The sequence below is a fragment of the Myxine glutinosa genome, chromosome 2 (genome assembly GCF_964187855.1).
Source record: "Myxine glutinosa chromosome 2, kmMyxGlut1.1, whole genome shotgun sequence".
NCBI lineage: Eukaryota > Metazoa > Chordata > Myxini > Myxiniformes > Myxinidae > Myxine > Myxine glutinosa.
This window is the reverse complement of record NC_136262.1, coordinates 32,678,629-32,692,766: the sequence shown is the minus strand read 5'-3', so window position 1 is coordinate 32,692,766 and position 14,138 is coordinate 32,678,629. Positions and strand designations below refer to the sequence as shown.

Below are 14,138 nucleotides of genomic sequence, written 5' to 3'. Positions count from 1 at the left end.
ATATTTTCGGTGAACATTGGCCAAAAGGTCAACATAGGCCAAATTTCTAAAATCACCAATTTTCATTTGATTGACTTGAACTTCTAAGAGGATTTATATATACTAGGGCATGCCCGTACTATATATATATCTAAAATTATATCCCCCCCCCCCCCCTCTATTTACATGAAATGGTTTGGTCCATTCGCAAAGCCAAAGCGAACGGCTTGCGAGTACGGTGACAATCCCCCCCTCTATTTACATGAAATGGTTTGGTCCATTCGCAACGACCACAGAACCCCCCCCCCCTCTATTTACATGAAATGGTTTGGTCCATTCGCAACGCCAAAGCGAACGGCGAACGGCTAAATCGCCATAGCTCGGTAACTACTTGTCCGATTAATTTCAAACCTTGAAAAGGCACATCCTCGTGTCCCCAGCAATATACCTGGCAAGTTTCAAGTATATCGGACCCGTGGTTGTCGAGAAACAGCGGTTACAGACACACATACACACATACACACATACACACACACATACACACACACATCACACAGAGATTACTGGAATTATAGATAGATGCTCACTGAATTCAACCACCATCTATTTTGAGGTCAACATAGGCCAAAAGGTCAACATAGGCCAATGTTTTAATATCCTCAATTTTCATCCGATTGACTTGAAAATTGAACAGCATTTGCACATTGAGTCAATAAATAGGGAAACTAGCTATTTTTGAGGGTCTAAAGGGCAAAGGTCAACTCAAGGTCAACCTTCCAAAATCATAATTTTTCATCTGAAAAATCGTCACTTTTCATCCTGTTGACCCGAGCTTTGATCAAGATTGTAAATTTTAATCTTCATGAAATGGACAATTTGCTGTATCAATGGAAAACGTTTTTTGAGGGGGGGGGGGGGGGGATTTTGCAAGTATCGTGCATGACGTCTTCTTGTTTTTCCATTCGTGTGTTTGTCAGATAAAAATTGTTGTTCTTAATTAATCGTTTTCTGTTCGCTCCGCCTGCGCGGCCTTGAAACATTAGGCTTCCCCCGTTGTGTTGTTAACTTAACTTTCTTCCTTCACTGTTTTTGCTTGGTTCTTAGATTTTTCCCTTCTCCCCCGAACTTCCCCGAACATCTACTCTTTGTCTAACGTTTTAAATCCCCCCCCCCCAAAAAACAACAACAAAAAAAACATTTATTTCCATTTCTCCACGTGTGCTGTTCGTGTGCTTCTGTCCACGTGCGCTGTCTCACCCCGCCCCAATTATCTCCTTGCCTTTCACCTTTTGCCCTGTTCACGTGACTCGTGATTGTCCCTCTCGGCCCTCTCCCAGTTGGTATTTTGTGAATATAACATTGTTCTTCATGGTTCTGTTTAAATATTATTTAAATATGTTTAAACTTTCCCCTGCAGCGTTTTATTCAGTGGTATATTACAACACGCTATTTTCCTTCCTATTTAAAAGGCTCTTTTCAATTTCTTCTTCAACTCATTCCACTTCAAAAAAAAATTCAATCTCTTACAATTCCTCCTCCCTCCATGCTCTAAATTATCCTTCATTCCACCCCTCCTCTATCGTTCTTAAACGGATCTCTGACTTGAAAATCACAATAAACCCAATTTGTTATAAATGTTCGTCTTTCATAAATCATCCACTTTCTAATCTCCCCCCTCGCTCCTCCCCTCCAAATCTCCCCCCTTGCTCCTCCCCTCGTAAAGTCCCCCCTTGCCCCTCCCCTCCTAAACTCCCCCCTCACCCCTCCCCTTCAAAAATCCACCCAAACCCTCCCATTCAAATCTCCTCCCCCCGACCATCCCTCTCCAAATCTCCCCCTTCCCCCCTCCTCCTAAAGCTGCCTCCTCCCCACTTCATCTCCCTTCTATCTCAGACCTCCACCTCCCCCAACCTTCTGCTTTCCTCTGCCCCCCCCCCCCCTCAAACAACCCCTCACTTTGCCTCATCCCATCACCATCAAACCATTCGTCCTCCTCATCCTTCCCTTTCTTGTAACTCTTTTGTAATCTCTGACACACTATCAACAGCACTCCCGACTTCCCCCTCTCATCCTTCATCTGACCCAACCCCTCCACCTCAAACAACGCCTCACTGTGCCTCATCCCATCACCATCAAACCTTTCGTCTTCCTCATCTTTCCCTTTCCTGTAACTCTTCTGTAATCTCTGACACACTATCAACAGCTCTCCCTACCTCCCCCTCTCATCCTTCATCTGACCCAACCCCTCCACCTCAAACAACCCCTCACTGTGCCTCATCCCATCACCATCAAACCTTTCGTCCTCCTCATCTTTCCCTTTCCTGTAACTCTTCTGTAATCTCTGACACACTATCAACAGCTCTCCCTACCTCCCCCTCTCATCCTTCATCTGACCCCACCCCTCCCCTCCCCTGTTCTGCACCCGATGCTCCCCCTCCCTCTTCATTAACGGTATGGACCTCAAACATCCGGGGCCTTCGCTCAAACCTGATTGATCTCTCCATACATTCAGGTTGCTTCTGACAATCCAGACTTGATCTGCTTAACAGAAACTTTCCTCCTTCAAGATGTCTCTGATTCCTTAATATCTCTTCCTGGTTACTCCCTCCTCCGGTATGATAGACCTGATCCTCGTCCTGGAGGTGGGGTTGATATCTTTATCAAAAACTCTCTTCCTTACTCGCCCTGCACTGCCCTCTCTCCACCTCACACCCAGGAGTACCTCTGGCTACGGCTTTCTCTCTGGTCCCACCATTTGTTCATATGTGTTCTGTACCGTCCTCTAAACAGTGACAACTCGATTTACATTTCGCTGTCTGACAACATGGACCAACTTCTATCCACTCATCCCAACTCTCTCTTCCTCATATGTGGCGACTTCAACTGTCATCATGCCAGCTGGCTGGGTGTGGGTTCCTCTCTCACCAGTCATGGCATCTCAGCAAAGGACTTTTGCGACTCATTGGGACTGACACAATCTGTCAATTTCCCGACCCAGATCTCAGTCAATGGAGTATCTTCTCTTCTAGACTTGGTTATGACAAACTTCCCTGCAAACGTATGCTGCTCTTCTTCTGCTCCAATCGGTTTTTCTGATCATGTGCTTGTTAAAGTGGACATCTCTCTGGCCATTCTCAGAGAGCCTCTTCAGCGTCGACGAGTCTGGCATTTCACTCGGGCTGACTTGCACGGTCTTCAAGCAGCCATCAATCATCTGGACTGGTCTCCCATCTCTACTGCCTCTGACATCAATTCTTCCTGGGAATTCTTCCAAAGCAAACTGCTCTTTCATGCACAGATTTATCCCATCTCGTCTTCAGTTGTCTTACCTTTCCTCCCGTCCATGGTACACTGAATTTTGTGGTGAGGCAGTTTCCCTGAAACAACTTGCCTTTGCCCCCTTGTAAGGCTAATCCAACTGAAGGCAATCTCAGTTCCTTCCACCAAGCTCGGAACAAGTGTGTGTCTGCCATCAGGAGTGCCAGGAAGCACTATCTCTCCACACTCAAGAATGAACTCTCAAACCTGTCTGCTTCCTCCAAATCCTGGTGGTGCCTGGTCAAATCCGTTTCTGGTGTTTGTTCCCCCTCCATTCCCTCCCTTACCTCAAATGGCTACACAGTTGACGCCGCACCTGACAAAGCCGAATGCCTCAACTCTGTGTTTGCCTCAAAATCTTGTGTCCCAAACCCATCTCTCTCTGTTCCCACCTTACCCAGTCGAACCCAACTGCTTCTGGACTCTGTGTCCTTCTCTCCTGACAAGGTGGAGAAGTTTTTGTCAAACCTCGACTCTGATTCTGCAACTGGACCAGACGTCATCAGCCCACGGGTCGTAAAATCCTGCTCTGCTGCTCTATCGCACCCTCTCTCTGTTCTTTTCACCCTCTCTTTTGCTCAAGGTCATCTGCCAGTATCTTGGAAATCAGCAAACATTTCCGCTTAACACAAAAAGGTGCAAAAACAGATCCTTGCAACTATAGACCAATCAGCCTGCTCCCAATTATCAGCAAAGTCATGGAATCCATCATTGCTTCGGATATCAATTACTTCCTCTTCTCCAATGGCTTGATCTCTGATCATCAATTTGGATTCAGACCAGGTTATTCTACTCTGGACATGCTGCTTCTGCTGTCTCAACAATGGATGGAGGTCCTCAATGCCAAACAGGAAATCAGAGTTGTCTCCCTTAACATATCATGTGCCATCGATACGGAAATCCATTTAGGGCATCCAGCTCTGCTCACCAAACTCTCCTCCTATGGTATCCATGGAAATCTCCATGCATGGCTTGAGGACTTCCTCTCTGGTCATAGTCAACGTGTGGCCCTGAATGGATTTCTCTCATCTCCCCTCATGTTCTGGCTGGAGTTCCCCAAGGTAGTGTTCTGGGCTCTGTGCTTTTTCTGGTCTTCATCAATGATCTCTCTGACTCTCTGGAAAATCCTCTCAATCTCTTTGCTGATGACTCCACTCTCTGCCGCTCCATTCCTCATCCCGCGGATCGCAGGCTGCAGCCTCCTCACTCTCTGCAGACCTGGACAAAATCAGACTGGTCAAGCAAGTGGAACATGTCTTTCAATCCTGACAAATCTCACACTCTTACTATGTCTCTCCGAAAAGACCGACTGGACAACCCTCCCATCGACTTTCTCAACAATCCTCTCCAAGAAGTTCTGTCGCTCAAGCTTTTGGGTCTCACTATCTGCCATGATCTTTCCTGGGAAAACCACATTTCCAAGCTGGCCTCCAAAGCCAGTCGCCGACTGGGCATCCTCTGTTGTGCATAGGCCTTCCTTGGCACACCTGAGCTCCTCACCACATACAAGGCTTTCATTCGCAGGTCAATGGAATACTGTTCTCCCCTCTGGGCCGGTGCTCCTGCCTCACACCTAGCTCGGCTTCACGCTGTTGAAACCAAAGCTTTCAGAATCATTGGAATCTCCCGCGATGAAGCTAACTCCGAGGGCCTTTCACTCACTCACCGCAGGCAGGTTGGTGGTCTTTGTCTTCTACCGACTCCTCTCTGGCCTAGCTCCCCCAGCTCTCTCTGTGCTCTGTCCCCAAAATATTCCTGCAGGTCGCACAAGATCTGCCAGCAACCCTCTTATGGTTAAACTGCCAAAATCTCGGCTCTCTGCTCACCTTCACTCTTTCATTCCTCTTTTCTCCCACCCCTGGAACAAACTACCACACTCCCTTTAATCCCACTCCTCCCTCCAGGTCTTTAAAACAGCTGTTCACCACCATCTCTTATCTTCCCCCATCCAAAACCTTGATCTTTTCTACCCCCGCTAATTCACCCCAGATACACTTTTTCGAAATTACAACTTCTTTTCTGGAAGTCCTTGCAGTGTCCATATGTTTTATACCTCTCCCACCTCCCCCCAAGCCCTCTCCCTCTCACAGATCTGTCAATGTCCCTGCGCTCTCATGTTGTGTTTGTGTCCTTCCCCCTCTCTCCCCATCTTGTCTACCGCTCCCCTTATTATATGTTTTATGTGTCGGTTGACTTTTTTTGTGATTAATGTTAGCTCTTTCACGAGCCTCGATCTTGTATATATATATATATATATATAAAATAACCACCTTTAGAGGCCATTTTTCCCCGCAAAGCGGGGGTTGGCCTTTTTCAGGAACCATGGTTGTTGTTGTTTTTTGGTCCCCTTTTTGAAGCAATGTTTTACGGCCGGATGCCCTTCCTGACGCCAACCCTTTTTTCCGCCTTTAACGACAAACAGGGAATTACCAGTGAACTGGTACTCAATTAGCCGACCTCGGAAGGATGACAGGCTGAGTCAACCCCCCAGGCATTAATTCAGCGATCGACCGGGATTCGAACCCAGGATCCTAGGATCCTAAGCCGGCATCCTAGCCGCTAGCCCAACACCAGGGACTTGTTTACGAAAAAAACCAAAAAAAAAACCTGCCCAACTCATTCACCAAGTTTTGGCTGATGCATCCACAACCTTTTAAGATATCGTGATAATATAATCGGGCCCCATCTCTTATTGATGCAAAATTAAAATAAAATGATCGTATCCAGATGCAGATGTTCACCAATCAATTCATCCTTGTCACACACCCTACCTGTTTATCAAACTTAGTCTGATTCCATCTATAACTTTGAGATATCCTGTTCAGACCAGACAGACAGACAAATAGACAGGGGTGAAAACAGCCTCCGTCCAAATGAGGGGGCAGAGGTAAAAATCCAAAAATTATCTGGTTCTTCACCGAAATCTAATCAATTCGACCTTGGGACACACCCAACCTGTCCACCAACTTTTGTTCAAATCCACAAATTGCTGTTTGAGATATCATCCTCACAGCCAGCAAACATACAGACATACAGACAGACAGACATCAGACAAAGGCAGCTGTGAAAACATAACCTCCATCCACTTTCTGTCACAGGGGTACCAAAAAGGCTGGAATTTGGCCATTTTTATTTCCTTTTTGCTCACACATTAATCCGGGGACTAGTCTTACTCAGCGGACATCGTATCTCACTCACGACATTGATCAGCCTGTGTATGGCTTTGGTTTTGATCACTACTAAGTTTGAGACCCTAACAAGTACCATCCTAGTTTTGTCTGTCTCTGTAGTGTGCTTCGTCCTCTCCCAAATTCCTTCATTCACTTCAAATGTCACCACAACTGACTGCTCGTGAAAAGGCCGAAAGCCTCAATTGATTGTTTACTTCCAAATCTTGTGCCCAAAACCCTCATTCCCTGTAAGCACCTGATGTAGGTGCCCCCAACTGCTCCTAGCCTTTTGCACATGAGAAGGTGGGTAACTAAGTCTCTGGCAACGCTCGACTGATTCTGTAACTGGACCGGATGGCATCAGTACACGTGTCTGAAAAACCTGTTCTGCTTCTCCTGCATATCCTCTTTCTCCTCTGTCCACCATAAAATTTATCCTCCGTCACCTTCCATCTGCTTGGAGTTCAGACAACAAAGGCCGGGGTTCCACAATGGTAAAAGGTAGCGAGAAATCGATTTTTGTGACAATGATTTAAAAAATACTCAAATTTTGGATATGTTGTAGCTCAATAGTTGCCGAATCCTTAATGACCTGTTATTACTTCGACGATCCGGCAGTAGTTTTTGTAGAGCACTTTGAACACGGCTGTTGGTGTCAAAAAGCACGTTTTTGGAATTTTGGCCATTTTTGCGAATTTGCTGTTCCGTAATTTCAACTCTTACCTTTATGTATATTCAGAACACAGAACCAAGAACTTAGTTCCTTCTGGTCGATGAAGTTTCATGACTGATATGATTAGTGGCTCAGGTATTGGTAATGAAAATAGGTGATTTTCTTTAATTGGTCTCATGTTTCATTGCATTCTAGCAGAATTAACAATGCTGACACTCCACTGCAGGAGCGCTGTAGAGAAACACTTGGGAGGTTTTCCTGTTGTGTTGCAGAGGTGGGGAGGCGTTGCAGGGCCTGGGGGAAGTGGAGCGGCTGCAGTTGGTCTTTGTGGGTAGGTGGAAAGGTGCTGCGACGTGAGGGGTAGGAGGACCTGCGGGGAGTCTGGGAGGCACTGAGCGAGGTGTTAGGGGGCACTGTGGAGCAGAGGTGGATTAAGATTTTCTTTGGGGGGACCCTGGTTTAGGATTTAGACAAAAAATATTTTGGCCCAAAACATCACCCCCTCCCAAAAAACATGAATGCATCAACACATCAGACTCTATTCAATGTTTCACCAAGTTAAGTTAATAAAATACACACAAAATTAACAGGTTAGTTTTGCCAAACATATTTATGTTTGCCTCGGCATCGTAGCAATGCTCCTGGTTGTGGTGGGAGAGGGTATTATGAGTGATGCTTTAGAACCTTCAATTGTATCACGAGTAAGAGAACTCCCTCCATGTTATATTCACACTCGCTCAGCCAAGGTTGCTTTAGACTCGACTGCAAAAAATTGGACGAATTCCCATGGTTCATTGCGTTTTTGCACCTTGACACAAAGAAATTCCATGAGAAGGTGTCCAAATCTTGGTGACTGAACACATCCCAGCAATTGCAGAGGTGTGCTCAGTTGCCAAGGTTTTTTTTTTTTTTTTTTGCACAGACGAGGCTTATGGAAGAGCTAAAGGTTTGTGGAGTGCTCGACAAATGGCTCAAGCACTCGAGCAACCACTCCAATGAAATAATTGTTGATAAGGAATGTCTGGCTTGGCAAGCAATACCAAGCTGCTTGGTCATGGAACACACCCCACATGTGCTGGACCCAGGACCATTTTCTGGTTCTGCCGTTTTTGTCATGAAAAAAGTTAATTTTTAGGTGATTTTCCACCCCTTTTCACCTTTTGTTGAGCTATTTTTAGTTTTTCAGCACCACTGGGTGGTGGTTTTGTACCTTGCCACAGGTGCTTGGACACACTTCTGATTTTTTAAAAAAATTGGAAAATTCTGCCGTGCGCATGGGTTATTGGGTTAGTCCATTTACTCATGAGGGTTTGTTTTGTGATTGCACAATAGATTATAACGAGTGTGGATTTGCTAAACAATATTGATATGTTTTAACATTAGGAATTATACAAAAAGTATATTGTGATTATTGTTGCATTTGTATAAATTAAACGTAGTTATTGTTCCACTCTCTTTCTCTGCTAATACTAACCTCACCCCCTCGATTTGTAAAAGTCCTGTCGAGTTGAAGATCAGAGGAAAACGTTTTTTAATGGATTCATTACGTGACAGTTCTTTCTTTCCTTGAGATGGAGGATTCCCTTTTTGCAATGTTTATCACCACTCACATGTTAATGTTTGTCGGCAAAGTGATCAGAACCCACTTTCGGTCATGTGGGGATCAGATCTCGAAAGATCAGAACCCATCTTTGGTCATGTGGGGCCCCTCGTTATATCAGGGCCCCATGTGATTACCTGGGTTGCATGACTCGCACACCACCTTTTCCGGGGCCCACATTGAGCTTGTGGATACTTGGGCATGGGCTCCACACGCCCGTGCTTTCGTTAATCTGCCACTGCTGTGGAGGAGCTGCAGAGCATTGGTTCGGAAGCACTGAGGCGGAGGTGAGGAGCTGGAGGAGGTGCTGTGGACATATGGGGGAGGGAGAGGGTTGCTGTGGTACTAAAGAGGTGAGGAGGCCCTGTGAGGAACTGGGTAGTGTGGGATGGCTGATCAACTCAGAGGTCTCCTGCTGAACATTTACACGGACGTACACTACACACCGAATTGCGAAGTGATGGCCTACAGACCAGAACACCTGCTGCAAAACACTGGGACATGAGACATTGTGTTCAAAAGGGTTAAAACAAGTCTAAACTATACACAGACAAGTACCATGGAGCAAATCTCCCATCTTTCATTGTGGTTCTTTTGTTCAAGTTTGTAAACCGAGATTCCACATGGAAGGTCAAACTACAGTTTCACCAACCCTGAAAGATCCTCAATCATCGAGGTCCTGCTACCTACAGACTCTGTGATGGGAAAGTGTGGAATGCAATTCACCTCACACAAGCAATGCAGACCACAACTAGTCTTGCTTCTGAAAGTCTAACAGGTTTTGATGATTATATTGTATGCAACCCTGTCCACAAAATTCCCCCACAAGCTTTTTTTTACCCCAGTTGCTCTTCATGGAACCAGACATTGTCGAGCTCCTGTGTGGGCCAAGGACTTTGGCAGCTTTATCATGTTGTTTTTTTCATGACTAGTTGATGTCAATATACATTAAATAGTATTAATTATATTCATAAAGGGAATTGGAGTATTGTGAGGTGACCTGAATACTAATGATGCATAAAAATTGGGGGTGGACACAGGAAATGGAAATGATGTAAGGGATGAAGGAAACTCGTCATTAGAGATGAAGCCTTGAACTGAAAATTTTGCAGTCACGTGATCATTTGCTTGTTCCCCAGCATACAAACATTGAAAAATGAGTGAACCAAACTGAGAAGAATCTTTCACCAATAAAACCGTTTCATTCTGGAAGCCATGTTGGATCTCCTGTGGTGGCTTCTTCTAATTACCTTCATCACGGTACGTTTCATTTACAGTTACACCATTCTCCATAGATACATAAAAAGCCATATTGTTCCAAGCTTTTAACTGTCTATTTTTTATGTCCATGTTCTGTTCTGACAATTTTGCAATTGTCAAGAGAGTATGTGATATTGGTATTTTGCCTTCATCGTGACGAATTGGATAACAGGTGCACTGTGGGAAGAAGGAAAGCTCATGTTGTCTGTTATCTCACCTCCTTAACTGTCTAACTGGGGATGAATGTAACAATTAAGGTTCAAGTAATTTACATGTACATGCTGTATTTGGTGTAACATGTGTACATGTGTTGCACACTGGTGGTAGTTAATTATGTATGTAATATATGTTCAGGGAATGACTTGTGCTGGACATGCTTGTTCATTTGTGTGCATAGTTTCGATAGACTGGATTTATTTGTTCCAACTTGGAAGCAGTTTTGATATTGTTACGTTTGTGGGGGTAGATGATGGAATCCTATCGAAAAGATAGGATCATATTGGCAAAGCATGGACCATGGACACGTTGGAGGCATCTCGATGTATTTAAGTAGGGAAATTGGAGCTTAAGGTTGTTTATGTGTCTTCACATGGGGAGTGAAGCTGTGTTAACGAGATATCGATTAAGGTTAGTTTTCCCCAGTATGTGATTGCCTCCTGTGATTTTTTCCCTACGTTTTTTTTTTTTACAACTACAACAAGGCCGGCCATAATAACCTCCCTTACAACAACAATAACAACAACCGTCCCCTGCAAGCAGGCATAGCGGTTCGGCAACTAAACACCGCCTCCAAAAGATCGGAACCGGCAGGCCACGCCCTGAGCTTCATCATTGGTCGAGGAGACATGTGGGATCTGATGGACCTTTGCAATTGGGCAGTGATGTCAGGAGAGAAGCTCCGAGCAAGTGGAAGAAGAGCGCGTCTCTTGGCTGTCTCTCAGTAGTTCTCTGGTGATATGCTCGAGGAGGAGGGGGTGCCATCTTTCTCTGTTCGTGTGGTGTGGTAGTTTTTGGTGTGCGCATTTGAGAGCAAGGAGCTCTTAGCTGCGGTGGCGGCTATTGAAGGTTTTGGAGACTGCTGGTCCCGTGGTGGACTGAAGGCTGTGTCGTTCGGGGGAGGGACAGAGAGAGAGAGAGAGAGAGAGAGAGAGAGAGAGAGAGCAAAAGAGGGCCGTTTTCACAGCTTGCTTGACGGCTCTGTGCTCGTCACCGGCTGGCGCCATTTTGGGTGTTCTGGCGCGGGAGGCATTGGGACCGGACCGTCACAGTCACCTTTACAAAATAACTCGTTGGAACCAGCCAAGTGGCTGCACGATATTAAAAAAAGAACATTTATTTTACTTTATCATTCCACTGTGTGTTCGTATTCGAATCTGAGTGGAGGATCCTCAAAGTAGGAATTGCAATTAGTTTACTTCAACATTTATTAATTCAACTGCGCTATGTCCAGCTGAGTTTTTGTCGAAACCCAGTGTCCGTCGTCCGTCATCCATCTGTCATCTGTCTGTCTGTCGTCTGTAAACAATTCGACGTCTACGCTCTAAAAGTCACAAATATTGATTAAATTTGATGAAACTTGTTATGCAGCATCTTTAAGACATAAACTAGTTTGAGATTGCATTTGGCCCAAAAATGGGCACGGGAGGGCGGCCATATTGAAAATCAATTTTTGTCATATATTTTTAGCACATATAAACTATATAGTTTGTGGTTCTATTATGCATATTCTAACCATATTGATATAGACCAGTTGAGTTCAGGTTCGATGGAACCTCTCTAGTTTCATCTTGCATTTATTTTATTAAATCATTATTGTGGCATTTTTCATTTGTTGTGTTGTTTATTCGTTGTGGGTTTGGGAATAAACCTGTGTGCTTCGTTCAGGTAAGCGCCTTCGCTGCCTTCCTTCCCGCGCGTGCTATAAAAATAACCACCAAGATTTTGGGAATTCTTCTTGGGAGTAAAAACGTTCGGTCATTCGTCATCCAGTGCTCTTAATCGCTGGGCGACACGACAATGTGATGCTATAATAGTAAATTGTTCAACAAATTTATATTCTGAAAGAAAGATAAAGAAGAATAACAGGCCATTTTTAAGGATATTGTTCTCAACAAGACACATGCACCATCACATTGGATCAGATTCCAACCAGGAACGGTATTTGTAAAATTTAATTCAGATCACCTTGCTTTGGATCAATATCAAAAACCAATATGCCAGATCGGAAGTAACTTTTGTTTCAGGCAGTTTGACTTTCATTACATGGAATGTTTATTCCATTTCTCTGAATGGCAGATAAACTGTCTTCCGAATGATGTTATTCCATCGATTAGCTCACCTGGAAAAAAGTTCAGGGGAGCTTAAGCGATGGCGCATCGTCAATCCATAAACACTTGCAACTTCTTCTTCGAAACCGCTGATGGGATCGTGACCAAATTTGGCACAAATTATTGTTATGTTGTGACTAAAGTTTGTTCACAGCATTAACAGAATCCGGGTTTAAGGTGGTCTACGGAGGATCAAAGTGGGTCCAGATTTGACCCCCAAAATAGGAATTTACTTTTTCCTCTGAAACTACACACACAAGTTCGATAAAACCTAACCACAACCTTCAGCAACTGTGATGCACCAAAGCTTGGTCACGGCATTAAAAAAAATTGGGCGCTGAAGGGGTCTACTGTGGGGGTTGACCCCAAAAATAGGTATTTGATTTATTCTCAGAAACTACACATACAATTCCGATGAAACTTGACCACTACGTTCCGTTCATCACCCATAATGTACCAACGTCTTTGTTCCCAGTAATTACAAAGTCGGGGTCTAAGGTGGTCTATGGGGGTGGGGGTGGGGTGGGGGGGGGGGGGTTGCTACCCAAAATAGGTATTTGGTTTTTTTTTCTCAGAAACTACACACACAATTTCGATGACACTTCACTACAACCTACAACACCCATGATGTACCAAAATTTGTTCACGGCATTAAAACAATCACACCATAAGCGGAGGTGTGGGGTTGGGGTGCCCGCAAAGTAGGTATTTGCTCTTTTCTCAGAAACTACACATACATAAGCCATACACGATTTCAATGAAACTTCACCACAACCTTAATGACCCGTGATGTACCAATGTTTGTTCAAGGCATTAGAAAAATTGGGGTCTGAGGAGGTATACGAGGAAGGGGGGTGGAAGGCAGGGAGGGCTGGTTGGTCCCCAAAATTTGTATTTTTTGTTTGTTTGTTTAAAGTATTATGATTATGTTAATATGATTCTACATGCTGCCCTGTCTTCTAGCAACCATTGAAATTGGATCAAAATACCTGAAGTCAGTGCACTGTTTATTATTTCAACCAGTTTATTCTACTAGTTGTGTGCCCTGGGGTATTGCCCCTATTTTTAGATACTAATCTTTGAACTGGGTAAAGTAAAATAATTTGGTGCCACTGCTGTTGTGATCCCAAAGACAGATTATTGATTTTATAGGCACTGTGGTGCAATGGTGAGCGTTCACTGAGTCTGGGATGTTCTTTCTTCCTTACTTTACAAACAGAATTTTAATAGGATAAAACATGGACTGTCATAGTTTGGCAACCTTTACACAAGCTTGATGGACCTAATGGCCTCCTCCTGCATTGAAGTTCCTTGTCAGTGAACTCGTATTGAAGGTTGAACTAGTTAGATCGACATCAATTTAAATTAGACAAGCGTTACGCCTAGGTCCCCCCGTCGGGGAAGTGATTTGAGTTGACAAAGTGGAAGACGCAGAAAACATGCTATGATATGATATTTCGCTCACAAGGTTCAGACATACATGGAGGTGGCCATTTTGACGTGGTGACCCAATTTTCAATAGTTTTCTTCCTTATGCCGAGATACACCCACACACCAGATTAGAAGTTGGTACTTCGCTTATTTTTCAAGATGTTCCGCTCACAAGGTTCAGACATACATGGCGGGGGCCATCTTGGATTTTGACGTGGCGACCCAATTTTCAATACCGTTCTTCCTTATGCGTAGATACACCCACACACCAGATTAGAAGTTAGTAGTTCGTTTATTTTTCAAGATATTCCGCTCGCAAGGTTCAGACATACATAGCGGTGGTCATCTTGGATTTTGACGTGTAGACCCAGTTTTCAATA

At 44.4% G+C, this 14,138-nt stretch overlaps 2 protein-coding genes across 9 annotated transcripts in view; both read left to right on the top strand.

Annotated features, from left to right (window-relative positions):
- The window catches only part of LOC137421903 (CD27 antigen), a 172,731-nt gene that overhangs the window by 11,376 nt on the left and 147,217 nt on the right, over nucleotides 1-14,138 (top strand). For all 7 annotated transcript variants that reach the window (XM_078773161.1, XM_078773163.1, XM_078773162.1 and 4 more), the window contains one exon: nucleotides 9,880-10,000. In XM_078773161.1, coding sequence (XP_078629287.1) covers nucleotides 9,956-10,000 — 45 coding nt within the window. In that variant the 5' untranslated portion in view covers nucleotides 9,880-9,955. The remainder of the gene's footprint in view (nucleotides 1-9,879; nucleotides 10,001-14,138) is intronic.
- The window catches only part of LOC137422651 (tumor necrosis factor receptor superfamily member 6-like), a 163,170-nt gene that overhangs the window by 122,364 nt on the left and 26,668 nt on the right, over nucleotides 1-14,138 (top strand). The window lies entirely within an intron of this gene.